We start from the raw sequence: 26,793 nt of genomic DNA on the forward strand, positions 1-26,793 counted from the left end.
AGAGGGTTCCCCAGTCCCAGAGCACATCACTGGTACTGGAGCATGTCTTGCCATTGGGGACATTCAGAAATCCTGCTAAGGTAGGGTCCTCTCTGTCAAATCCCTCCTTGGCCCCTCTGGCTCTCTGGGCTGAGGTGTCCCCAGGCTCACTGGTGGTCACTGAGCTGGGTTCCCATTCCTGACCTCATGTTGGACAGCTGCCCCTCTATTCTTGACAACAAGGTTCTTCCCTTTGGCAAGAAGCAAAATGCAGTGTCCTTTCAGCAGAATGCATTTTGGATTTCTGCAGGTTCCACCAAAGCAGTGTTCAACTTCCACCATCTGTCTTTACCACTTCTGCCTTTACTTATGTGTGCTTTTTATGTTTTTTCTTTTTTTATTTGCTTCCTGGCTTCCAGTCCTCTTGGTAATGTGTTCAGTGTGGACTATTAATATATCCCAACAGGAGCGACCCTACTTATGTTTTCCTTTTGGAGTAAGGATTAGAGAGTATCCCTTAGCCCTTCTTTTTGTTCATCCCACTTTTTTTGTTTTTTTCTAGTTTCCATCCTTCTCCTTCAGAGCTGAACTCCACTGATTCATGAGTTTTTTGCAGGGGCAGAGGAGCCTGAAGGCTGCAAGCTGGTCTGGTTTCTAGGTGCTGTGTTTTTTTCCCAGGTTCCTTGGGGTGGGAGGAGGACTGGAAGTTGACTACTTTCTTGTTTTGTTTTGGGGGTGTTTTTGTTGTTGTTTGTTTGTTTTTTGTTTTTTGGTTGGTGGATGTTTCGTGGCCTGAATGCAGCTCTGGGGTCCCCAGCATAGGAAGAACGTGAAGCTGCTGGAGCCAGCCCAGAGGAGGCCACGGAGCTGCTGCCAGGGCTGGAGCCCCTCTGCTCTGGAGCCAGCCTGGCACAGCTGGGGCTGTGCAGCTGCACAAGAGAAGGCTCCAGGGAGAGCTCAGAGCCCCTGCCAGGGCCTCAAGGGGCTCCAGGAGAGCTGCAGAGGGACTGGGGACAAGGCATGCAGGGACAGCACACAGGCAGTGGCTGCCACTGCCAGAGGGCAGGCACAGATGGGATATTGGGAACCAGGAATTGCTGGCTGGGAGGGTGGGCAGGCCCTGGCACAGGGTGCCCAGAGTAGCTGTGGCTGCCCCTGCATCCCTGGAAGTGTCCAAGGCCAGGCTGGATGGGGCTTGGAGCACCCTGGGATAATGGAAGGTGTCCCTGCCTGTGGCCCTTCCAACCCGCACCATTCTGTGACTCTGTGATTCTGTGAGCTGTGTAATTATGCAGTAGAGTGCAGATCGGTACTAAGGGCTTTTTTTTTTTTTTTTTTTTTTTTTTTTTAAACAAGCATTGTTTTTCCATACTTGTCCAGCCAGAGATAATCACAAAAATGCCTCAAGGAGAAAGAGAGATGGCATTCAGCATCAGCTGGGGATCAGTAAATTGCCATGGATCACGAGATTGTCGGTGAAGCCACGACACTGGCAAAGCTAGGCAGAGGATTTTTTGCTGGGGCTCGTGGTTTACTTGGCTTGCTGGATAAAATAAAACCTGCCAAAGCAGCGGCAGTGAGCTCCCATCTATCTGTTCTCATACTCCCAGCCGCTTCTGCCTGAATTATTCATGCTCCGTAAGTGATCTGCAAACAGCTCCTGTGATCTCCCTGTGATCTGTGGGTATGCCAGACTCACCCCTGCTTAGGTCAGGGCATTTTCTTGTTTCCTTCCCCGCGGCAGGGAGTCTGTGGGAATCTCCAGATTCCTCACCACCTCCTTCTGATTAACCCAGACGTGTATTTATTATTTACGTGGCAGCATTTGTTCAGCTGTCCCAGGCACACCGTATTATCAGTGGATAAGCAGGAAGACTCACTGCAAACATCTGTAGTTGTTGCTTGACAGATCCTGTTTGTATAAATAATACTAAGGAGCTGCAGAGGCTGTTGTAGAGTAAATACCCTCATGACTGAAGGCAGCACTGCCAGCTTTTCACCTGCATGTGCATCTCAATAGAGATTTACTGGGCTGTTTTACACACACATATATATACATATAAAATACTTCAGTTTGTTTTTTTTTAGTTTAAAGGTCCCTTCCAAACCAAATTATTCTGCGATTCCAATGTATTTTTATGTATGTTTTATGTATTTGCTTTTTTTTTCACAAGCTCTTCCCCTGTATTTATTTCAGCTTTTAGTTTTTTTCCTACTGATTTGGACATAGAAATAGGTTGGCAAAACCAGTGGGAAGGGCAGTTTATGGGCAGGTTATTGGCAGGTATTTTTTGTGCTCTGCTGTCCGTATCATTTATGAAATGGGCTGTAGGCCCACCTCTTCCTCTACACCCACCCCAGATCCGTCTTGGATCTGCCTCTCCTGTATCATCTACTTCAACCAGTCTTTATTTTGGGATGAGGACTGGGATGCTTCAGGAGCCCATTGCTAGTGGAGCTGCAGCTAATGCTCTGAGCAAGGGACTTGGGACCCCCTGGTCCCCTTCTCCAGCTGAGGGAGTAATTTGGGATGATAAAAGCTCCATTTAGGCTACCTGCTTTTTTATGCTAACCCATAGGAGGACCTGTGCCTCATTTAGGATATTCCTCACCTACGACATAACCGGGATACAGTGAGTTTGTTAAAATGTCCTGTCTCTGCATTCTGGAAAGAGGATTTTCTATTAAACCTTAGGGAAATTACTGGCCTTGTTAACTAGTGAGGAAGTAATGAACCACAGCAGGGTGACTCGGGAGATTTGGGCCCTCGCTTCGTAAGACTGCATTGTTTCTTCAAATGAGAGAAATAATTTAAGCAAACAAATGAACAAAGAATTTCTGGAAATTAAAGTACGGTACAAATGGGATGGATTTGCTCATCCTCTGTTTAATAGGAGCAGTGCAGTGAACAATTGTGTGGTCGACCTCAGAAATCTATCCATGGTAACTAGTCACAGGAGAGAAAAATAGACAGCCTGCCACCAACTTGGTATTAAAGTTCTATTTTCCCTTTTTTCCACGGTTGCGGGCCAGTCAGGGACTTTCCATGAGCAATCAGCACAGCAGAAATCCCCTTCTGCTCCCTAGCAGCCATCTCTGCTCAACAATCAAAGGTGCTTTTTGTACTGGTTTTGGCTTAAGTGGGGTTTGGTCCCAGTTTTCAGTGGGATCAGGATGGGGCAGACCCTTCCTGCCAAATGCATCCTGCTGGAACAGGGCTGTCATAGAATCACAGAATGGTTTGGGCTGAAAGGCACCTCTCAACCATTCAATCTCTCCCAAGGGCAGGGGCACCTTCCACCTGACTGGGTTGTTCCAACCTGGCCTTGCCCCTTCTACCCCATATCCGAGACGTGTTTGTCATGGGGTCTGGTGAAGGAGCCTTGCCTTTGGATTTGTCACCTGTACCAGGTGCTGGGTGTTAAATTCCTGGTGGGGTTTGAGATGTGTGCAAGCCCTGCACGACCCCAGTGGCTTTGGGCAGATCCTGCAAGACCCAGAGGAAGGACAGAAAGCACTCCTGCCAGGCTGGAGTTCAAAAATAAATACAGCAGAAATACTGGGCCTTCAGGCTCGATGGTCTGTTCCTCAAAAGACAATTTTGGAAGGGATCGCTGTGCTTTTGTTCTTCCATTAGGCAGCTGAGGAGAGAGCATTGTTTTCCTCCCCTCATCCGTTCCCCTTGTAGGGGAAGAAGGAGGACTTGGCCTCCCTGAGCCGAGCATCCCAGGGGACCTCCCAAAACAAAGGGCTGCGTGGAGGAGGATTCCGTCATCCTGTCCCCGTCATCCCCTTCCCTCCCTTCACCCTGCCCTTGGCACGGTCGTACCCGCCCGCGGCTGGGGAGCACGGGGAGGGGAATGTTCCTTGTCTTCTTCCCTGGAAACCCGGCTAACTTCTCTTACCTCCAGATTTACTGCTGCCTGTAGCCTTGGTGAAGCAGCCCTGGGGTTTGTCTTCTACCGGGAAGGTGTGTGAGCCCTGGGATGGTGTGGCAATGTGGCATATCCAGGTGCGGTGGCTTGGGTAACACAGCGCTCCTGGGGAATGTCGTGTGGGTGTTCTTGGATGTGGATTGAAGCTCTGTGGATACATCCCAGTGTAGTTTCTCTCCTGTGTGCTGCAGGCGTCCATCCTGATCTGCAGAGGAGGCCTGTGGGTTGGAGAGTATCTCCTCAGCCATGCTCTGCATGACCCTTGAGTTAATTCCCCATACAGGAAAATGTGTCTGGCCTGGTTTTGGGTTTATTTTTTTTTAAATTATAGGTTGCATAGATTAGTTTACAAATAACTGGACTAACACCAACCTATCTTGTTTTGCCCAGGCTCCAAGACTGACACTGCTAAGAGCCCCTGAGATACAGAATTCTATGAGTGGAGACCACTTGACTGCACTCAGCACCTTTCAGGATCAGGCTCTAGGTAATTCTAATTCTTTGCCTGGATGATGGGGGAAATTTGCCGTTCTGGGCTATACAGACCATCTGAAATGACATTTCTAGTTGTTCGTCCCATAAACCAGTGGATATTTTTTTTCCTGCTGAAGGTTTTCACTCTAGATCAGTGGCTGGCACTAGAATAAAACCACTGATCCCTCAAACATAAATCAAAATACCAGCCTTGCTTCCAGAGGGTGAATCATAGAATTGTTTGTGTTGAAGGAACCCTAAAGACCATCTAATCCAAGCCCCTTGTAATGGGACATATTCAACAAGACCAGGTTCCTCACAGTCCCATCCAACTTAAATTGAATATTTTCAGGGGTGGGACATCCTGGAATTGCTGTATCACCATTCTGGTAATGGTCACCAGCTCTTATGCTTGGGAAGTTCTCCTGAAGTTAACTTTCAGAGAGCTGTAAAAACAAGAGCCAATATAAAAAAAAGATGTTCACTACCATCAAAAGCAGTCAAAGGCTTAAAATACGAATATTTGTTGGCAAGGATGCTTGTTCAGATCAGGCTTTTAAGAATTTCTCAAAACCTACAGCTGCAGGAGCCTTCTTTTTAAAATAAACTCAGCATCTTATTTGTCTGGGTTTACAGTAGCTTCATTCTCTCCTCCAGACCTGACCTCACTATTGTGCCCTTGAGGAACTTTAAATCCTTGCTCCAAATTGAATAGATGGAAATCAAAGAGCCTGGGGCCTGGCATTGTCCTGCTCTGCATCTTCATGGAGATGAAGATGGTGCTTTGCCTGAGGAGTGCGGGCAGGGTTAGACCCAAGATTTGTGCTTTTGTCCCAGCAAGGCCAGCTCAAACACAGAGCATGAGCTGGAGGGGTGAGGATCTCAGAGTTGGGTTTTAAGGGGAGTAAAGAAGGAAGCAGGATGCTGTGGATATTACTCTGAAACACTAAGGATGAAGGATTTCCTGTAGGACTGACTTCCTGAGTGAGATGACATTCCATACAAAATTCTCCACGCTGATAGATGTATCAGTCAATAGAGGGTTCTAATTTTTAACCTGATTGGCTGAGTTTTTCCCCAAGTCAATAAAAACCAGCTCCACACTGATTTCAGCAGAGGCTAAAGCCCACCTCTCAGATCCGAGTGGCATGAGGGCAGAGGGTCTTGCTGCCCACTCTCCCAGAGCATCCTCTGTCCATGCAGAAACAGAGGGCTCTTCTCCATCCCTTGCAGCTCTGTGTGGTGACATTTTCAGGACTCAGGCAGGAGGACATTGACTGGGTTGTTTCCTGTTTTGACAATCTCCATTTCAAACCCTCTGTAATGCAGCCTTGTGCAGGGAATTCAAACACCACATCCCATGTCCTCCTCTCTTTAATATTGCATTGGAGAGCTAAGCTCATGTTTCCAGTGGGGAGGGAGGATACACAGGTCGTGAAACAGGCTCAGAAAGTGAAAGAGAGGAAAATGAAGAATGAGAAAGAAGGAATACATTCACCATCAGGGCTGCAGTGGGATGTTTTTTCCGTATCCACTCAGAATTTGGGGGAATGGGGTGCTACCTCAGTGCCAAAAGTCATGTGCTTTGTGTTTAAGCTGCTGCTGTCAAAGCTTGGAGAATAACTAAAACAAAAAGGCCGCAGGTCAAGTGGATGTTTTCCAGTTGACCGGAGCTCAATATAAATCCTGGGGAAGGAAATAACCCAACAAACGTCCACCAGCCCTGGGTCTGTGTCCCCTGCTCAGGTGCTGGCTGCTGGTGGCAGGTCCTACTGGGACATGCCACAGGATCCTGAAACAGTCCTCAGGCAGCATCCCCTCCCCAGTAAATTTTTTTGCAAGAATTGGTTTCAGATTTGATTTAGGTCAGAAATTAGGAGGGTCAAGGGGTTGCTTCAGGTGAGCGTGGAAGGTGAGAAAACACCAGCCTGTGGGCTGGAGGCTCATCTTAAGACCCTGCAACACATCTCCAGCTGAGGACTGGTGTTTGCTGCTTTAAATTCAGCAGTTTTGGGTAGGCAAGGCTCTGGGGGAGCATCAAGGCAAATGTCCGCCACCGCTGCACATCACCCCTTGCAAAGTTCCCCATCCAAGGTTTTGGTGGGGCCAATTGCTCTTCCCTGAGTTGTAGCCTGAAAATAGGGATAGATAAAGGCAAAGTGTTCTGGGAGCCATGCCAAGCCAAGGCATGGAGTTGTTAAGAGATCTATATCTCAATAACAGATTTTTTTGGTCTTTATCAGCTTTTAAGAGAAAAGGCAGTGTTTGCAGGAGCAGATTGGGATCGTCCTAAGGAATGAAGCTCTCCTTTTAAAATTGTATTGCTTTTATTACAATAATAATAATAATAATAATAATAATAATAATAATAGTAATATTTCTGCAGGGAAGCCATATATGAGAATGTTATTTGTGTAGGAACTGGAAATGAACCTGAAATGATCAGCGTATTTTTAAAAGGCACTTTACAAGTCATTGGCATTGGAAAAGGTACAACTATCCATCAAAGCAGGGCTTGGGGATAAAATAATTAGAAATCACACAACCATAGCAAAGGAAGATTAGTGCTAAAATTAGAAGCCATAAAGTTGTTTTTAGATTAGGCTGGAATCTGGGCAGGCTGCTTTATTGTAGCCTGTTACTATAAAAGATGTAAGGTGAGAGGTGTGAATTGTCTGCATTTGGTTGTGTCCCAGTGGAAATGCTGTTGTGAATGTTAGGTGGGATGATCTATGGGGTGAATTTCAGGGAAATCCTTAGGGGATGGAAGTACAGTCCCGTGTGAAAGGTGACCAGCTGCTAAAGGTGCTGGGTTCAGTGCTGAGCTCTTCTCCACAAGGGTTTCCCCTTAAGTTTGGTTTGCTCCTAGTTTTGTTTCAGGGTTGTAGTGGCCAAATACCCACACTGCATCCAGAAAAGGTGGTGTGGGATGGCTAGAATTGGGAATTTAGATCGGAATTTCCATCCACAGGTGGGGTGGGCATGAGTTGGAGCTGCTGTGGTCTCCAGACCTTGAGCTGTGCCCTTGGGTCCAGACAATGGAGCTTCATCACTTTGTGTATCTGTCGGACCTCCTCAAGCACGAATAGGAACGAATTCTCTATCAGAGACAAACACAAAATTGGTCAGAGGACAGACCAGGAGAGCTTGGGGTGCTCATCCTGCACAAGAGAAGGCTCCAGGGAGAGCTCAGAGCCCCTGCCAGGGCCTCAAGGGGCTCCAGGAGAGCTGCAGAGGGACTGGGGACAAGGCATGCAGGGTCGGGACAAAAGGGAATAGTTTTACAGCAGAAGGAGAGATCCAGACTAGATAGAAGGAAGAAATTTTTTGTGAAAAAAAGGGTGATGGCCCTGGTACAGGCTGCCCAGAGAAGTGGATGCTTCTCATATAAATCCCTTCAGGAAAAAGGGTCTTGGTACTAAAGCCCTTCTGGTATAGCTGGAAGGGTGTAACATGAGCAAGAGGTTGGAGGACAAGGTCAGGCACATCCAGGTGTTTTCACTGAGGAAGATGTCCAGTAGAGATCCCTTCACCCAGAGAAAGGAGACTTCTTCAGGGCTAATGCCTTTAGATTTGGAGTGGGGGATTTTTGGAATAGAAACCCAAACTTTATGGGATGTGCTGCCTAAATATGGACACAATTAGGTGTACCTCTTCCCCTGGTCCCAGCAGAGGTACCAAATTAAAGGGTCTCAGGTTCCCTGCTGGCTGGGAAGCACCAGCCCTGTTGTGACCACCCACAGCATCTTTCCTGCACGTGCATTTCCCAATGCCTGCAGGGGAAAAGTGGAGTTGAGCAGACTGCCTGCTCCCCCCAGCATGCTCCCCGCTGTGCCTCCAGCTCAGTGAAAGCGGGACAACTCCTCATCGACTCTTTGTAGCCCGAGAACAGAGCCTTGGAAAAGTCCAGCAGCGGGAACTTTACTAATTCCAACTAATGACTCCGAAATACTGACTGAGGGGAACAATTGCACATCATCAAAAGTCACAGACAAAAGAAATGCACTGCATTGTAATAGCAAACGAAGCTGAATCTGATCTGATGGAGCACCTTTCATATTCCAAGCATTTCAAAGCCCTTGGCAGAGTAATGAGCTGCATGCTGACAGCAGGGCCACTGGACTGGGCTTTATGTGACCAACAATAGCCAGCACAGTTGTTGGCAGAGGACTGCTCATGGTGGGAGAGGGGATAGATGGTGGCTGGCGTGTTGAGGCTATCCTGTGCTTTCCTGGGTTTTTTAGTGCTGTTGGATCTCTGGCTAGTGTTTGGATGGGTGCTGGAGGTCATGAGGCAAGATATGTTGGTCTTTCTTAAAGGGGGCTTAGAAGAAAGATGTAGACAGAGTTTTTAGTAGGGCCTATAGTGAGAGGACAAGGGTTGATGGTTTTAAATTAAAAGCAGGGAGATTTAGACTTGATATGATGAAGAAAGTCGTTATGATGAGGGTGGGCAGGCCCTGGCAGAGGGTGCCCAGAGCAGCTGTGGCTGCCCCTGGATCCCTAGAAGTGTCCAAGGCCAGGTTGGATGGGGCTTGGAGCAACTTGGGATAGTGCAAGGCGTCCCTGGCCCTGGCAAGGGGTTGGATCTGAGCGTTAAGGTCCCCTCAAGGCAAACCATTTCAGGATTCTTATTTAAGAGGGGTGGAGAAACATGTTCTGACACACATGAGGATCCCTTGGTGCAGCTGAGAATAGACCTCGGCCTCCCAGGTCAGCATCCGGCCCTCTAATCTTGCGGTCCCCATGACAGTTTCATGAAGGCCCACGTACAACTTCAGCTCTTTAATTTTAGCCAAGCCAGAATAGCATTGGTGCAGCTGTGGGAACAGATATCCTAGTCCTCAAACTATTTCTGTGGCAGGGAAGTTTTTTGCCAGTTGCGAGGAGAGGAAAAGGTTAATTGCATATATTTTTCCTTTTTTCTTTCCTTTTTTTTTTCCCAAAGAGGAAATAAATGTACCTACCCCACCCTAAGGGGACAGCACAAATCTGTCAGCCCTTGCTGGGTGGGGGCAGGCAGCTGGGATGTGTTAAGGAAGTCACCCTGGGGAGGGAAAGGGTTCGTGGCATGGGCGGGGGGGCCTTGGCTGCCTGCCGTGAGCTGCAGGCAGAGAGGGGGCTGTGGTCCTGGGCTGCATTAGACAAGGCTCTAATGCTGTCTGCAGAGCCCTAGAATCACAGAATTCTTTGTGTTGAAGGGCCCTTAAAGCCCATCCAGTCCCACCCCCTGCCATGGGCAGGAACACTTTCCGTCATCACAGGTTGCTCCATCCAACCTGGCCTGGGACACTCCCAGGGATGCAGGGGCAGCCACAGCTGCTCTGGGCACCCTGTGCCAGGGCCTGCCCACCCTCCCAGCCAGCAATTCCTGGTTCCCAATATCCCATCTGTGCCTGCCCTCTGGCAGTGGCAGCCACTGCCTGTGTGCTGTCCCTGCATGCCTTGTCCCCAGTCCCTCTGCAGCTCTCCTGGAGCCCCTTGAGGCCCTGGCAGGGGCTCTGAGCTCTCCCTGGAGCCATGGGACTTCTAAGGAGTTAATCTCACGCAGGGTTGCAATAGAAGATCTGTACATAAGCCTGGTTTGGAGTTAGAAAATATGCTGAGGGGTGAAGGAGATCTCAGACCTTGTCCTGCATGACCCAGGTCCTTCACTAACTCCTTCCTTCAGCTCCCTGCTAGCCAAGACAACCAGATTCCAGGAACTTCACAGCTTTCCTGGAGGAGCATGTGGGTTGGTGTTGGGTTTGCTGCATCACCCCCATCCCAGCAGACAAGGGGGGGGTGGGAAGCTAAGCTGCTTTGGAAGCCTGGATCCTCCTCACTCCATCTGTGTTTCTGTGCACTCCAACTGGGTCGGGCTGATGCCATGGGCAAGACTTCCTCTTGCAGACAGCAGTCTTGCATGCTGTCATCCTGCAGCAGGGGCTTGATGGTGCACAGATGGATTTGCTTTCCTGTTTCCCTTCCTGTCGGCCTCGTGCTGAGGCTGGCCAGCCCTGCTTCCCATGCAGGAATATCTCAAGAGGCCGGCTCACCATCTCCATCATGACCCAACCTCGTGTAGGTGTTCTGTTTCCACTTCTGAGTCAATGCCCAAAGGAATATATAAGGAACCAACATTTTAAGTTTCTCGGGGAGCTGATTGCAATAAAAAAAATACACAGAGCCTATCCAAACCTTTATTTTTGTGGTTTTATACAGGCAAGGGTGGGGTGAGCAACCTGTGCTCATCGTCTTCTGAGCATAGTAGGAGGAAAATCAACTCTGGGGGCTCAGAGGAGACTGCTCAGAGGAGGAGCAAGGGAAGGTGGAGTTGATGCTGGTCCTGGTGGCGTGTTTGAGGTGGATCCTTCCATTTCTCCAGAGGGATGCTTTGCCTGTGGTCCTCATGTCAGCTGAATGTTGTGGTAGGGACAGAAGGGAAGAGGTTAGGAAGGGAAATGTTGAATTTATAATTCCGAGCTGGCACTGTTTGATCCAGGAGAGCATCAGTGGAGCCTGGGTGCTGCTTCCCAGAGGAAGGGTGGATCTGCTGAGGCTGTGCGTCACCATGGGGCTGTGGGACAATGCTGTGCCCAAAGGTGAGCCACAGCCCTGGGGCAGAGGGGGCTCTCACTGCCCCCTTTGGCACAGCTCCAGGGCAAGGGGCTCATCTGGATTCTGCCAAATAGGTTTCCTTGCCTCCTGTCTGGGATTCACCATGTGTCTGAGCTTTTAATATCACTTCACTCTCCCTCCCTACATCCCATGCCCCTGTCCCAGATGTATTTGTTTAAGTGGCTTTAATTAACTTACATTTTCCTGTGTGTGACAGCTCCTTGAGGCTTTGGTAGCTGTTTTCTGTCCTTCCACAGTTGTCACTGACATGTAGCACTTTCCCTGCAGACCAGCTTTCAAGCCTACCGTGTTTTTCCCTTTCTCTGCGGAATTATTTTAACATACTGAAGGAAATGGTTTCCATGTGAGCATAGTTGCACACTCTCAATTGATTATTAGGTGTGATTGTCCTGATCCCTGCTGGTATCTACGAGGATTTTGAGCAAGGAAGCCAGAGTGGCGTAGGATGATGGCTTAGGTCAGATAGATTTATCTTCACGAGTGACAAGACTGATAACTCTGGAGTGGCATGGCTACAGGTGTTATCATTTGGGTGTCTCCTCAAGAGTGAAGGTTAATGTCTTGCCACTACTGATCCATCACAGTGTTATCTGCAGGATTTACAGGTCTTCTCATGCCTTTCCAGCTGCAGCAGGTCCAGTTTTCTGGAGCTCTCAGCTGTGTACCTGCTCCCTGCTTCCAGCAGCCATCGGGATCATGTCTTGCTCTCATGGATTTGTTTGAACTCAAAGTCAGGGATAATTCCTGCTTGTCACTGCATAGTTTTATGCTTCCCCAGTGGGATGGACTGGGGCAAGCCCACGGGTTCAGTGCTCTGCCAAGGGAAGGTGTCACAGGATGGTTTGGGTTGGAAGGGACCTCAGAGATTATCTCGTTCCACCCCCTGCCATGGGCAGGGACACCTCCCACTATCCCAGGTTGTTTAAAGGCATCAGGCAGGTGAAGGCAAGACAAGCCTTGATCCTGCCTTCCTGAGGATCACCCAAGAAATCTGACCAGGGGGATGGAAAAGAGCGAGGAAGGACTCAGATCTGAAGTAAAATCTCCTGGGGAAAAGAAAAAAAAAAAGGAAAGAGCAATAAATCCAGCAAATTAAAATGAAAAGGCAGCTAACATGAGTGACAATTGTACAGCATCAGATAACGCTGCATCCTGAATTCCAGTGGGATAGGAAATATGAAGCAAAAATCACTCAGGTGCTTCTAGATAGCGATAAGGAAAGCAATTCCCATTTACCGGTAGAAATAAAATAAGAGGTCGTGATAAACCCTCCATGACTAGACTGGATTAGGGCTCTGGCTGTGAAAATTCATTACAGGCATGCAAAAGAATGTGTATGGTGCCAGCTAAACTGACTACAAACACCATTTATTTGGAGAAGAGACGATTCAGTCAGAATAAATAGATTTCTTTCAAAGGGAAGGGAGGGTGATCTGACACAAATCTATATTCCTGCCTTGTCATTTATTATGCAAATAAGTCTCACACCTCTCTAAGACATGAGGGATGAGTTTATGTTGGAGTTTTATGTTGGAAGAATAATCTTAAACTGCTCCAAGGACTCCAGGGCTGGGCTGGGGTTTCTTGCAAACAGTGGCAGGAGATGCTGATTTCAGGAGGGATTCTGATGGCAGTGAGGGTCATACAGCTTGGTCAGATGTTTCCAGATTTTCCATAAACAAATCCATTCCTTCACATTTTTCCTACTGTTTGTGGTGCTTTACTTAGGATTATTTTTTATTTATTTATTTTTATTTTTATTTTTTCTTTGTTCTATTCTATTCTATTCTATTCTAAAGTCATAGAATCACAGAATAGTTTGGAATGGGAGAGACCTTAAAGATCTTCTAATCCACCCCCCTGCCATGGGTAGGACACCGTCTACTATCCCAGGTTGCTCCAAACCCCATCCAGCCTGGCCTTGGACACTTCCAGGGATGGGGCAGCCACAGCTTATGTGGGAAATACCTTTTTTTGTATTTTCTATTATTTTATTTTACTTTATTTGCCCCTTCTCTGTAGGAATGACTATATATGGGGGTCATGTGCAGATGGGAGCCTGTGGTATATTATCTATCCTTGTCTTCAGTTCTCTTTTTTTTTTGGCATCAGTACCCATTAAAGCTGCATCACTCTTCTGGGCTCAGTGGAGCAGGACACGTTTGAGGTTCAGACTCTGAGGTGGTTGTAGGTGGCAGCAGAAGCACTTAGCCTGATGTGCAGGGACCGAAATGTGACCTAACACCTCCTGTTCTAGCAATTACATCTCTCAGGATGCTAATTTTAGAAAGGGAATTGAGCTGGCAGGGGCCACAAAGAGTGGATGAAGCCCTGATGTTCCATTCGGTGGAGAGAGGGCTGAAGCCTGTGTTAAAAGAATGAAAAACAACAACAAAAATGAAACAGAGAAGTATCTCTAGAAGATTTTTTTTTTCCCGACAAGGACGTTGTAATTTTCGTAGTTGTGTTTTGGAAAAGGTCCTGATGAATCGTGTGGTCCTGAATTATATATGTGTGAACAAAGCTCCTGGCGGGGGGGGATCCTGACTCACAAATCCACCAAGCTCCCATCTCCAAGATGGACTCTGAGCATGACTCAGGACACCTGGGTCTTCTCTCCAAGGCAGCATGGAAGTCAGGGGGATGCTTGGGGAGTAGAGGGATCCTGGTGAGACATTGTGCAGTTGTAGGACACCCAGAGAACCTGGGTTGTAGCAAAAACACTCTCGAAGGACTTCCCTATATGCTTGATCCCAGATCCTTCTCCATCACAGCCAGTCAAGGTGTTTGCATGGACTTCTGCTTCTGGTGATCTTAGGGGAAGATAGATGGGAAATAGGATGGCTTATGATGGGAGTAAAGGGACAGGGTACAGGTCCTTGGATGAGCAGGAAGGACTGAGCACACAGCTTCTGCTGCAGGCAAGAAGGAGGACAGTGCACGTTGGTGTCTTACTTCTCCAGGGATATTTTACACTTGAGTTTTGCCCTCAGCATTTCTCTGGTGCTGGGCTGGCCGGGCTCTTGCAGCACTGTGAAGAGATTCTGCTAATGGGATCTGACCTGATGGCTTTGCATGTTTTAAGTAAATTAAACACAGCTGCTAGGAAAATCCAGTAACCTTAACAGCACCACGGCTCCGTTGTCTGCATTGTAATTACAGTGGCAACCACTGGGAAGTTCTACTTTCTGGTTTATTTTAAAATAACTTCTGAGCCACCCTTTGATCAACTACTTCATCCCCAAGTCCTGCCTGTCCTCTCCCAAGGTTTAACCCTTGCTGTATCTTTAAGCATCTGTCTGATTGCACTTTCAGTCAGCCACGAAGGCAAGCAGCTGATTGCAAAAACTACTTTTCTCCCCAAATATATCCTGTAATTTTGAGCTAGGGAGAATTTTAAGACAGAGTTTACAGGGTGCATACAGACTGCAGACACTGAGTGGAGTTTTATGCCTCCTGGAGAAGGGCAACTTGAAATATGCATCTTTTTGTTATGCTTTAGCCAAAATCCTTTGTGCCCCTGCAGAGAAATGGGCTGTCATAGTGACAACAGCAAAAGGACTTAGACTTATGCAGGAAGCAAAATTAGGGGCTTAATTAGTTTTTCCCTTGTCAACCCTTGAGTGCAACCCATGCCTGCAAAAGCAAGTGGTCAGCTCATGGCACGGGCATAGCTGCATGCTCCTTCCCTGCATTAAAAACTCACACCGTCTTCTCTGTAGGAGCTGCATGGGCTTACATTTCTGAAGGATACACAGGATTAGGGAAATGGCTCGGGGTATCCCATCAGAGCCTGCAAGAGGGCATAAACCAGCTATGCTTTAAGCATGTCCCAGTGCAAGGAGGTTGGCTCAGCATCGTGGGGTGCCGGTGCCACCTCGACGGCAGCGTGTTCAGGGCACCAGAGCTGCTGCACCTGAGGTCATGTTGTATTTGATTATATAATCACAGTTTGGTTTGGGTTGGAAGGGACATTTAGAGGCCATCTGGCTCCATCATCCTGCCATGGGCAGGGACACCTTCTACTACCCCATGTTGCTCCAAACCCTGTCCATCCTGGCCTTGGACACTTCCAGGGATGGGGCAGCCACAGCTGCTCTGGGCACCCTGTGCCAGGGCCTCAGCACCTTCATCATAAATCGTGGTTCTGGCTACCCTTTATCCTTCTGGACATGGGATAAGCTGTCTCACAGACATCTGAGGGTGCATTTTCCAGCTTGTTCTCCAACCTGATTCATTCTCTTTGCATCCAGACTACCCAAGACAGGCAGATCCCAGATGTGGTGCCCTGCTCTGCTCTCCCATCTGCTGTCAGCAGCACATTGATGTGTGTCTGCCTTGCAGAGCAAAGCGGGTGCCTGTGCATGTGATTTGGGTGAAAACACTGGCTGAGTGTGATTGAGGTTGTAAAGTTTATGAGATGCTGCATTTTATGGTAAATTTTAAATTGACACTGCAATCAGGAGCATTAGGGTCTGTAAAGGAAAGTTGGTGTGATGTGTTGCAGAGCACAAGGTGGTAATTTCCTCTCTTATATTGATCCTATCAACAGCAAAGAATGAAGCAGCTGCTTCTTGGAGGATTGGTTTTTTAATGTGTTCATTTTATGTAATTTGTAGAGTATTATTTATTATGAGGGGTTTTCCTCCCTTTGCTGCCTTTCCCTCTCCCCCTATTTCTAGAAGGGTGTGGCGCTGTCTCACCTACACTTCTCACCTGTAGATTTCAAAAGCCCTTTCCAGCCACAGCCGATGCTGTTGTTTCCATTTTCACTCAGGAAGGGGAAAACTGAGCATTGGAGATTGGAAAGGATGTCAGCCCAAAGATGCAGCCAGGTCACTCCTTCTGAGCACAGTCCACACTCTCAGTTCTTTCCGAGCCGGGAGGAATGATCTGTCTCAAGGCAGGCTTTTTTTTTTTTTTTTTTTTTTTTTTTTTTTTTTGCTGGAAGGAACAGTCCCTGGCAATAAAAAAAAAAAAAAAAAAAAAAAAAAACCCAGCAGTAATCATCCCAAACACTCTCCTAGGCAATGAAATGTCCATGTGTGCCAGGGCATGCTAGAAATGCCTTTTCAGAGTATGTTTTCCATGTGGGATTTTCTGCAGGGGTGTGGGTGACTTGGCTCCCATGATTCTGGAGGGCATCTCCAGGGCACTGCCCTGTTTGAAGCAACACAGGCTTTCAGTGAAGCTCAGGAGTCTGAGGAAGTCAAAGACTCCTTAGAGCATACAAAGGGAAGGGTCAGAGGCCTCTGGGAGGAATTTGGGTGTCACCTGGGTATGAAAGGAGACATGAGATGAGCTCTTCCCCAGCTTAGACCCATTAGAGCTGAATCACAGCAAAGGGGTTTTTTATGATGTTTGGTGTTCAGATAAGCCAAGAAGATTTAAAAAGAACTGACTGCAAAAGTCATGGGCATTTAAAAGTAACATTTAATAGGGATTTCTTGAAGATGCTGTAATACAGCCTACTGTAGAAGCATCTGCTTCCCAGATTAACAGAGGGTTTGCAAACAGCACTTGGGAAGCAACCTCCAAGATTATTTCAAAACTGCAGAACAGATTTGGTGAATGATTTATTACATGGATTTGCATATCAGTTGCTCTTTCTCCTTTCTTTGTCAAATTTACTTGTCCATTCCTATTTTGCACAAGCACTGGAACCGTCCTGGAAGTGTGGATGTGCCAGGATTGTGCTGCTCATCACAGCAGGGGCCTGAGAGTGCAGAGCTGCAGGGCATCCCCATCCCATGCAAATGGGTTTTATTTTGGAGCTGTTGAAACTTAGACCAGGAGCTGAAGGTAGGCTGCAGTGGCAGACAAAAATACTAACTAGGTGCCCAATCTCCTTTTGGGGTCACTGGATGTTTGGCCAGTGGAGTCTGGAGGGTGTTTCACACCCCAAAAGAGATACTGAAGTTTGAGTAACTCAGTGGCTCACCAAACACCCAAAATGGTGCCAACTGCATCCCCACAGGCTGCAGTAAGAGCTGGGGCAGCCACCACACATGTAATCACAATTCAGCTGCTGGCCATAGGTGTCCATTATTACCCTAGGACATGTTGCTTAGTCTCCATCTGTCAGTCAGGAGGGATGCAGGTCCAGGGTTTTGCCTGGCAAAGCCAGGCATAGGTCTGGGATAGCTGAGGGATTCCAGTGTAGCAATGAGAACCTGCATTAAGGCAACTAAAGCCAGGATCTGTGTGAGCACCCCCCTGAAATGCCTTAGGTGGGGCTGAATCCTACCTGGTGTGCCAGGGACTGGTGTAGGTTTATCAGGTTGTCCCTGGGAGACACCTCCAGGCCTGGACACTGGGGAGGGCGTGTGGTGGTTGTCAGTCCAGGGTAGTTCTGTGCTTCAGGTGACCTAAATTCCCACTGCTGGATGGCCAGGGCTAGAGCATGGATGGCAGCCTTGGAAGTCCACTGGAAATAGGTGAGTGCTTGTTCTGTTGAGGACAGGGCTGTTCCCTGGAGAAATCTCTGGTGTCCTCAGCATGGACATGGATCTGTTGGAATGTCCAGAGGTGCTGCAGAGGCTGGAGCTCCTCTGCTCTGGAGCCAGCATGGCAGAGCTGGGGCTGTTTACCTGCACAAGAGAAGAGGAGGTGAGGTCTCCCTCTCTCTCCAGGGAGACGTCAGAGCCTCTGCCAGGGCATAAAGGCTTGGAAGAAAGATGAGGACAAACTTAACAGTGTATATTGCAGTAGAACAAGGGGTGATGGTTTTAAACTGAAGGGGAATCAATTTAGATCGCTGTTAGGAAGAAGTTTTTTACAGTGAGTGTAGTAAAACACTGACACAGGCTCTCCAGAGAAACTGTGGGTGCCCCAGTCCTGGAAACATTCAAGGTCGGGCTGGACAGGGTTCTGAACCACCTGGTTTAGTTGAAGATGTCCCTGCTCATAGCAGAGGGGTTGAACTAGATGGCCTGTGAAGGTCCCTTCCAACCCAGACTGCCCTGTGATTCTGTGATAAAGGCTTTTTCTTCACGTGGGCTTGACCTCAAGGGCAGGACAAGCATTCCACATCACTAGTTTATTTGGGAATCATCTTTCCCAGCCCAGCAGCTCAAGCCCAGCCAGGTGATGGGGAGGTCAGTGTGCTGAAGAGGGGCAGAAGCTCCACTGCTGGTGACACGTGGTGAGAGGAACAGCCCCATGAGTGAGCTGATGTGGCAGCTCAGTGATGTGTTCAGGGAGGGTATTTAGAAATCTGAGTGTCATCTGCAGGAGGGCGTGTTCGAGTCATTCTGCAAACCACCCCAAGAAGCTAAAAGGGACCTTGTGGCTGAAGGGGAAGCCACAGGCAAGCCTGGTTGATTTGTAGCTTCTCATTGCACGTGTGTTTTGGGAATGGGAGAATGAAGCCTGGGCTGCCCTCAGCAATGCCCATCCTATTTTGGAAACTGCTACAAGAGCACCAGGGCATCTTCTGATTCAGGGGGTTGATCATGCGTGTGGTTATTCACAGCCACTCTTCTTGGAGTGTGATGAAACTGTGATTCAGGTGCAGCCTTTTATTAGCCCAGGAGCTCCCATTTATTGCCTCATGAGAATTTTTCTGTGCCTCAAACAATGATTTGTTTTGGGTGGAATCATAGAACCGCAAAATCATTTAGGTTGGAAAAGTCCTCCAAGACTGTTGAGCCCAGCCATGCCCCCAGCTCTGCCAAGGCCACCACTGACCCATGTCCCCGGGTGCCATGTGCACATGGGTTTTAAATCCCTCCAGGGATGAGGACTTCACCACTGCCCTGGGCAACCTGTGCCATGGCTGGACAGCCCATTCTTTGAAGAAATCTCTCCTCATATGCCCTGGCTCACCTTGAGGCCGTTCCCTCTTGTTCTACTGCTTGTGAGGAGACACCAACCCCACCTGCCTACAACAAGGTATTGAATTGCAGGCTGAGCTCCCCTTGCTCTGGGGAGCAGCTGCAGTGAAGGACCTGTGGAGAGAAGGAGGCTTTAGGCAGAAGTTAGAGCTGAAACCCAACACTTCCCACGGGAAGCGTGATGCCAGCCCCTGCCCTGGTGCCGGGGGGAGGTTGTGTGTCAATCCAAGCAGGGTTCATGAGCTTTGCCATGAAGCCAGGATCCATTGCAGGATTCTTGCAGCCTACCCTGTATATTTTGCCCTAAACAAAGATGATGGTGCTGGCCCACTGTGGGCATGTTGACAGTGGCCTGCATTAAGCTCTTTGCCCGTTGTTGATTACTTTTGGTTGTTGAGTGGCAAACAAGTCATTAGCCCAGCACAGTGGTGGCTCCTTGTGAGTCAGTGAACTGAGCAGGGCCCTGGCTGAGGAAGGAGGTCGTGCTGGAGGGTCCCAGCAGCTGGATGCTCTTGAAAGCACGTGGACTCATTGGCTGCAGGGAAGTCCCATTCTCGGGGCTGATCGTGGCCCTGGGGCTGGTCTGCAGCCACTCCATGCTGCACCACTCACATGTGCTCCATGCATTGCCTACTGCCTGGATGTCCTCAGACTGCCTAAATGTCCTCAGGCTGGTGGCTGTAGACACGTGAGAAGGAGAATTGGAGACCAGCACAAAGGTTGCCCTTCGTAGGGTGATCAGAGCCTGTTGGCTTCTTCATCCTGACATCCAGGTGTCAGCCTGACTTGGAAAATATTGTTGACACTTTCCCATGAAAATAATGAGAATGAGAATCTCATAAAGGCTGAATCAAGATCATTGGCTCTTACTAAAAGCTGGGAGAGGAATCCCATTTGCTTCCTTGTGTCATGAGTAATGGGAAATAGTGCTGGTGGACCCTGCACTCGCAAACCCATTCAAGGGCTGTCTGGAGAAGAAAAAGAGATGCTTGGGTGATTGATTCAGTCAGAAACCTCTTGTGGAACCAGGAAAGAGAAGGCAGTGTCTCCATCTCCAGCTGCCCCATGATAACAAATGCCTCCTTGCCCAGTGGAGAGACTGCATACAGTGAGGGGGTGTTTCTTGCTTTGCACACCACTAAGCCTTGGCAGAGAGATCCTGTTTCATTTGCAGCTTCCATGAGTAGGAGGGAACCTCTTGACCCTGGCCAGGACTCAGGTACAAACCCAGGTTCAAGGACAGGTGTGAGCTGGTGGTATTTTCCCATTTTAGGGAAAATACTCCAAATTACGGCTTCTTTGGCATGCAAACAGTGCATTTCCATCTGACTGCTGAGCCACAGGAGCATTTTCCAGCTGAGCACTACTGCATCATATGTTCCCAGTGTTGTAATAGCCACAATGGTCTTCCTCTCAGTCCTCACCCAGGAGAAGGCCTGGGCCAGCCCCTCAGATTGTCCTAGGGGTCCTTGTTGATATGGTGGCTGCCTGCGTGTGGGGTTCTCACACCTTGAGATTGTTCTGAAGTGGAGTAAAGCACCCCAAAACATCCTTCTGCTGATCTCCTTCATCAGCCCTGAGTCCAGCCAAGCTGCTGGGCCTCCCACATGGAGGTGTCAGTTTCTGGAAATGCAAACCCCCTGTCTCCATCATTTGGAAGTGCGAGTGGTGGCCAGGAGTTTCAGTAGAGCTCCATTTCTCCAAAAGGTTTTCCCAGGCTAAGAGGGGCAGGGAAGTTTTGTAGGCAGAGCTGGGAGGATGCTCTTCATACACCTTCCATCTCTGTATCCTAGCAGTTGTGGAATGTGGATGTGTTGGGAATTTGCACTGCAGGTTCTACTGAGCTGCCACTGATGACTGAACTGTGGATGTAGGAATAAGCTGATAATCCCGAGGGACCAAAGTGTAATGTTTATCTGGGGGAGGGATGGGTGAAGCAGCCCAGAACTGCTCCATTCCTGGGGTGTTCATCTCCCAGCTGTCACTGGAGATGTGATACAGGGGGAGGATGGGGTGGGCTTGCACCTCCGTGGCACGGTGTTGCTAGGTGATGTAGTGGTACAGGGAAGGGTGATGAGCAGAGGAGCTGACCCTGGGAACACGTGTGGTGGGAGAGCAGGAGCACGCCTGGCTCCGTGTTTTCTCATTGTCCCGGTAGAGGCTTCTCCAGAGCTGGGTCTTCTTAACCACAAAATCAGTCCTGGATCTGATGAGGGGTTTTGTTTTGTGTTTTTTCTCTCTGTTTTTCCTTAGGAAATGGTGAGAGGAGCGAAAGGAGCATCACCATTTTGAAACAGAACCAAGGGTACTGGTGAGTACACACTGGGGTGAGCTTTGTGGGGAGAGCTGGCAAGCAGGATGCAGACTGGGGAGAACTATGTGGTTGTCCTGATACCTTTCTGGGGTCTTGGGGTTCTGATCTGCCCTTCAGTTATTGAGATTTCCTGTGGGAGAGGAGGTAGTTTGCTGTGTTAATGGATCAGCACAAATCATCTTTACCACCACCACCACGATTCTCTGCTGTCGTCAACGACCAAACCTCTAATTGCTCTTCCTGTAAATCCGTGGAAGATGCTCTCATCAATATGTGTGTTCTCACTGCTGAGTGCTGGAAGGAGCAGGCAGCAGATACGCTGGCAGCTGCACAGGAGTGCACCAAGCAACAATATTTGTTAATGCTTGGAGTGCTTTTGGCTGTTGTTGTGCTTGGCCCCGTCCATACCCAGTCACGGGGCTGCAATCTGGGTGGCATTTCAAGGTCCTCTCCTGTTTTCTGCAGCTGTCACACGGGAGGATGTCACTTGGATGTTTGCCTAGAGATCTTGAACAGGAAAAAAGGAGAATCCTTTTTTTATCATCTGAGCTATGCCAGAGCCAGACCTTGAGCTGATGTTTTTGAACTGAGATATTTTGCATTGTGTCAGGTGGGAGGCTGGGTTTTTTTTTCACCATCTTCTCATGAGAAGCTTTCTGGTTTACACTGGCCAAACTCTCAGCAGAGCCATGCTGTGAGCCCCTGCAGGTTCCCATCCCTCAGGGACCAAATTCCCACATCTTTCCTCTGTGCATGTGTGATGGATGCTGAGGAACATCTTGGTGCTAGGCTATCAAAGAATTGTAGAACCATGGTTTGGGTTGGAAGGGGCTTTTAAAGCTCATTTCATTCCAGCCCCCTGCCATGAGCAGGGACACATTCCACTATCCCAGGTTGCTACAAGCCCCATCCAGCCTGGCCTTGGGCGCTTCCAGGGATCCAGGAGCAGCCACAGCTGCTCTGGGCACACTGTGCCAGGGCCTCACCATCCTCATAAAAAAAAAAAAAAATTCTTTCTTACACCTATTCTTGTATCTCTGCTGTAGCCTGGACTATAGCAGCAGTGCTAGTGGATGTTGGATCATGGGGAAATGCAGATTTTTAAGACACACCTCGGCTCCTCTAGTACAATTTGAGCACAGATGAAGGGAGAAACTTACACAATGTGGTTTCAGGAAGCAATCTTCAGACATTTAAAAATGTAGGGGCCGTTTATAATTAGTGGAGATGTTTCTATCCCATGTCACATCTGATATAGTTTGGGCAGCATGCAAGGATAAGCAGAAGTCTGTCTCTCTTTTCTGGCTGCAAGAGCAGCCCAGGTAAGGGGATGTTGTGTCTGCAGGATCACCTCCTGACAAGGCAGCTAGGGAGGGTGCTGAGACCCTGTTTTCCCCCAACACCCCCGCCAGCGGAAGAGCTTGAGAAGGGGTGCTTTGTTCACAGGAATCATCCCTGACTCCAAACGGTTTCTGTTCAGTGCCTGGAGCACAGACTAAACTCCTTTCTGTCTCCCTCACCTCCTACAGCTTCCCTGCTGCCTCTCTGCAGTCAGCTAGAAGAAAAACCCAAACTGTTCCTGAGAACAGCAACCCCTTCTCCTGTGAACAGGGCAACAAGCAAGGCTACTGCCTGCAGAGCTGAGTGCTGTCAGCGTGGGGTGGTGAACATGCTTCCCCACCCCAGGGACCTCTTGCACCCATCTGCTCCCAAATTCCAGCTGTGTTTCCCCTCCATGGCCCCCAGTCTCCTGGCAGAGATGGTGATGACTGGGAGGGCCTGTGTGTATCTGAAGCATTGGGTATTTCATCATGCTGGCTTTCCACACTTACACCAGTGGGGGTTTGGCCCCTTGAGCTCCAACAGTCTTGAAGTGATCCAGCTTATTAAACATCCGTTTGTGCTGTCTTCAGCATTAAATAATTGGTTCCTCAGCATATTTGAGTTGGAGGGTATCTGATAATCCTCTGAACTATCCATCAGGCTCCATTATCATCTCTGCACTCCTGTGCCAGCTGCCTTGTGTCAACTCTGCCTGGGGTTTACAGATAGATTTTGTTTCTCCTGCAGTTTTGCCTCTTTTCTTCTGTCTCCTTCTCTCAAAAGAGCTGTTTCAGGCTCCTTAAAAATTTGTGCAGACACCCCAGTCAGCATCTTTCTGCTGACTGGTGAGTGATGGGTCCCATCCTTGTGCTGCCTTCTGCTCCTGATGGGGTCCCCAAGCAAAAACTCTTAGTTTACCTCAAAAGGAATAGAATTGTTGTCTCGACTGAAAGGATTTCCACCTGCAAACCGATAAATCTTCACATTTTTTGAGTTTTCTTACTGGCTCAGAGGATTTGTAGCATGCACAGCAATGACTTGTCAGCTGCCCTCTGGCAGGCCAGCGCTGCACCACACATACATGGGGCACAGACCATGTGTCCTGATGGTGTTTCAGTAAGGATGCTTCAGAGGGCTCCTAAAAAGCCTCCTAGCCAGGTGGGTAATGTGAGAGCTGAGAATAGAATAGAATAGAATAGAATAGAATAGAATAGAATAGAATAGAATAGAATAGGTTTGGGTCAGAAGAGACCTTTAGAAGACATCTTGTCCAACCCCCCTGCAATAAGCAGGGACATCTTCAACTATACCAGGTAGCTCAAAGCCCTGTCCAGTCTTTATCATATTATTTTTGTTACCTGTTGCTGCTACTGCCATGCCAGCTGTGAGAGGGATGCTCAGCATCCTTCAAAAATCAGGTTTGTGCTCTCCAGGTCTGCAGCATCCTGGAGGAGGTGGATGGGTTGGGAGATTATATCCTTGTGGATCTAATTTGCCTTTAGAGCTAATCCTCAAATCACACACACCAGGACCAGGGCCTGCAAGATGCATATATTCCCATTTTACAGGAAGTGCTGCTGGATGTATTGCCAGTATCAGGAAAGACATAGCTGGGTTTTACTCATGCAAGATGAACTTCTTCCTTTTTATACAGGTTAAGAAATGTTTTTCCCAGTGAAATGTTTGGGTTATCGAGGCTGGTCTCAGGCTGACAGGGTGGGATTGCAGGCCATACCAGGGTGTAGCACTGGGGCAGGCAAGAGGAGTCAGAAAAACAGGGCCTCTCTCTTTTACAAACATCTTCCCATATAGTCTGAACACTTGTTTGTTCTAGAGGCATCTTTTGCTCCTGGGGTAGAAAACATGCAAGGCAAATTCCAGCATCTTCAGCCCATTTAGGAACTCTCCAGCTTGTGCATTAAATTTTACCCTTGCCTTTCCAGATTGCCTTTTAAAATTTTTTTCTTAGTTCTAGCCTGTCAAGAGGAGATTGATAAGAGGAGATTAATATCGTAAAATAGCCACCTGGTACTTCTATAAAAACATGTTGGTGCGATGGTCTAAAGGACAATTACATGGTATTTTGTACTGAAATATATTTGCTTTTTCAATAATAAGTTTACTTTGCATCCCTGTCGTGGGTCCAGTGTATTGTTGGACAGGAGCTCTCTTAAGTGAGCTTGCAGTATAAAGTGGAAAAAACGGGGTGGAAAAAAAAAACAACTATAAACAGGGTAAATTGTTATGGAACAAGAGGTATTAATTCTGGTTAGCACATGGAGTGGACTGGTGCTGGGTGGTGTAAAGTGGCCCAGCAAAGTCCACATGCCTTCAGCAGAGGCAGAGACCTGCTTTTCTAAGACATTTGCGGTGTTTTAAAGCCTACAAATTCTGCTTGTCCAGAAGACGTGACAGCGCTCCGGTGTCGCTGTAAGACAAAAACCTCCCTGATTCCTGTGCCTGTGCCCTAATGTCATTACTTTCCTCCTTTTGCAGATCCGCATAATGACATTCATGGTCACACACGCACACAAAAATACTTTATATAAAGAAAATGAATCTGGCTTCAGCCGGCTCTCGCCTTCTGCTGCGCTTACCTCCAGACCCCGGCTCGCCCAGGGTGAAATGAAAAGGGGAGTTAATGTGGCGGGGTCATTTCTCACTGCTGAATTGGTCAGCCGTCTACGGAGCCAATTTCTGCAGCTTTTCAGTGGCGTGGCAGACCCCTGGGTAATATTTGCCTGAATAGAGCCCTAAGTGTTTAAGCTGTATTGCTAGGAATGGCTGTTTTATCCTATGCATCTGAGATTTCAACTCATCAGACATGAAGCAGGTCAAGACTCTCATGCCATTGTGTGCATTACAGCGAACAGAACAGAATATGCTTGATAAAAGGGAGGACTTAAAAGAAATGCTTCTTTAGACCTGAAACTTTCAAGTCCCACAATGCATCAAAGACCCCTCGTATAGACTTTGAAAGGGGTGAAAGGCATTACCTAATATTTGGAGGAAATGAATAATAAAGCATCCCAAGTGCCTGGAAACTAATTTAGGAGTGCACGCTGCACTGTATTGCCTCTGCTGGATTTGCTCCCCAGAAGAGTTGCTAACAAAAGGTTTAAAAAATAAAATAAAATGACGTTTGGCAACCAACTTTTCTGCCTTGAAATGCCCCCTTTTTTGTAATGTTTCCTGGTAAGAGTTACTTATGAAAAGATGAAATACAGCCTGTGCTGCAAACACCAGGTCTCAAATGAATCTCGGGAGCCCGCAAGGTTTCCCACCATTCTCCTCCCCACCGCAGCCTTTTGTTCCTTCGTGTTGAAAGCACTGCTTGCAGGATGCTTGCAGGATGCCCAGGCACTACCTGCTCCTGGAGTTTAGTCATATCTCAGGAAAAAGAGGAAAAAAAAAAATCAACCTATTTCTGTGGCCTTTGCTTTTGTTCCAGCAAAACCACCTCTGTGTAAAGCTGGGGCCGCTCTTTTGGTGACCTGTGGCTCCTTGCAGCTGGAACTGGGAGCTGGGTACCCTGCTGAAGGTACCAGTTGTGTTTCTGGTATCCCCACGGATGCTGGGGGTGCTGTTTGGAGCCGGAGATATTGATTGTAGAGTCACGGAATGGTTTAGGTTGGAAAGGACCTTAAAACTCGTCTAGTCACAAACCGTCTGCCATGGGCAGGGACACCTTCCACCAGACCAGGTTGCTCCAAGTCTCCATCCAACCTGGCCCTTCCAGAGGTTTCCTTCTATCGCTGCTTCTGAGATGCACTGACTCTTAATGCAGTGGTCTTCAAGGCTCCCATGGGATTTGGGAGCTGCAGAGCTTGTGTGGGCTCAACCTCTGCCTTGTGTCATGAGTGGCTGGTGGGACATCCACCCCATTGGGACTGGTGGGAGAGGCCTGATGGCTCTGGGATTCAGCAGAGGGGAGGTTGTGTTTGCAAGGATAACCTGCTTCATAGCAGAGAATCGAACTTTGTGGCATACAAAGTTTCCTCAAATCTCATGAAGCATTGGTAGATGAGGACAGCAGGGCAAGGATGTTTTGGCCTGAGGGGCTCTGCTGTCCTGCTTGCCCTGCCCTTGCCCATGCCCTCTGCCCGTGCTTGTCTCACTGAGCTCTGTTTTCACCATCTGTGGAGATCAGTTAAATCTGAGTGCTTTCTTACCTGCTTCTCCCCCAGGCCATGATTAATTGAGGGCAGGAGGGCAGGCAGGAGTGCTCAGGCAATATTTACAAGAAGAAGGGGATGTTAATGAACCAGCAGGGCTGGACTAGTGGGGGATGGAGATGATGGGCAGTTGTGACG

General features: G+C 48.3%; 1 protein-coding gene across 3 annotated transcripts in view; it reads left to right on the forward strand.

Annotated features, from left to right (window-relative positions):
- Nucleotides 1-26,793, forward strand: part of ZBTB7C (zinc finger and BTB domain containing 7C) — a 150,687-nt gene that overhangs the window by 55,266 nt on the left and 68,628 nt on the right. For 2 of the 3 annotated variants that reach the window (XM_068177082.1, XM_068177083.1), the window contains 2 exons: nt 4,305-4,401; nt 21,097-21,154. In XM_068177082.1, the coding sequence (XP_068033183.1) occupies nt 4,350-4,401; nt 21,097-21,154 (110 nt within the window). In that variant the 5' untranslated portion in view covers nt 4,305-4,349. The remainder of the gene's footprint in view (nt 1-4,304; nt 4,402-21,096; nt 21,155-26,793) is intronic. The other variant, XM_068177084.1, reaches the window with a different exon arrangement.

This window comes from Anomalospiza imberbis, chromosome Z (genome assembly GCF_031753505.1).
Source record: "Anomalospiza imberbis isolate Cuckoo-Finch-1a 21T00152 chromosome Z, ASM3175350v1, whole genome shotgun sequence".
NCBI classification, from domain to species: Eukaryota; Metazoa; Chordata; class Aves; order Passeriformes; family Viduidae; genus Anomalospiza; species Anomalospiza imberbis.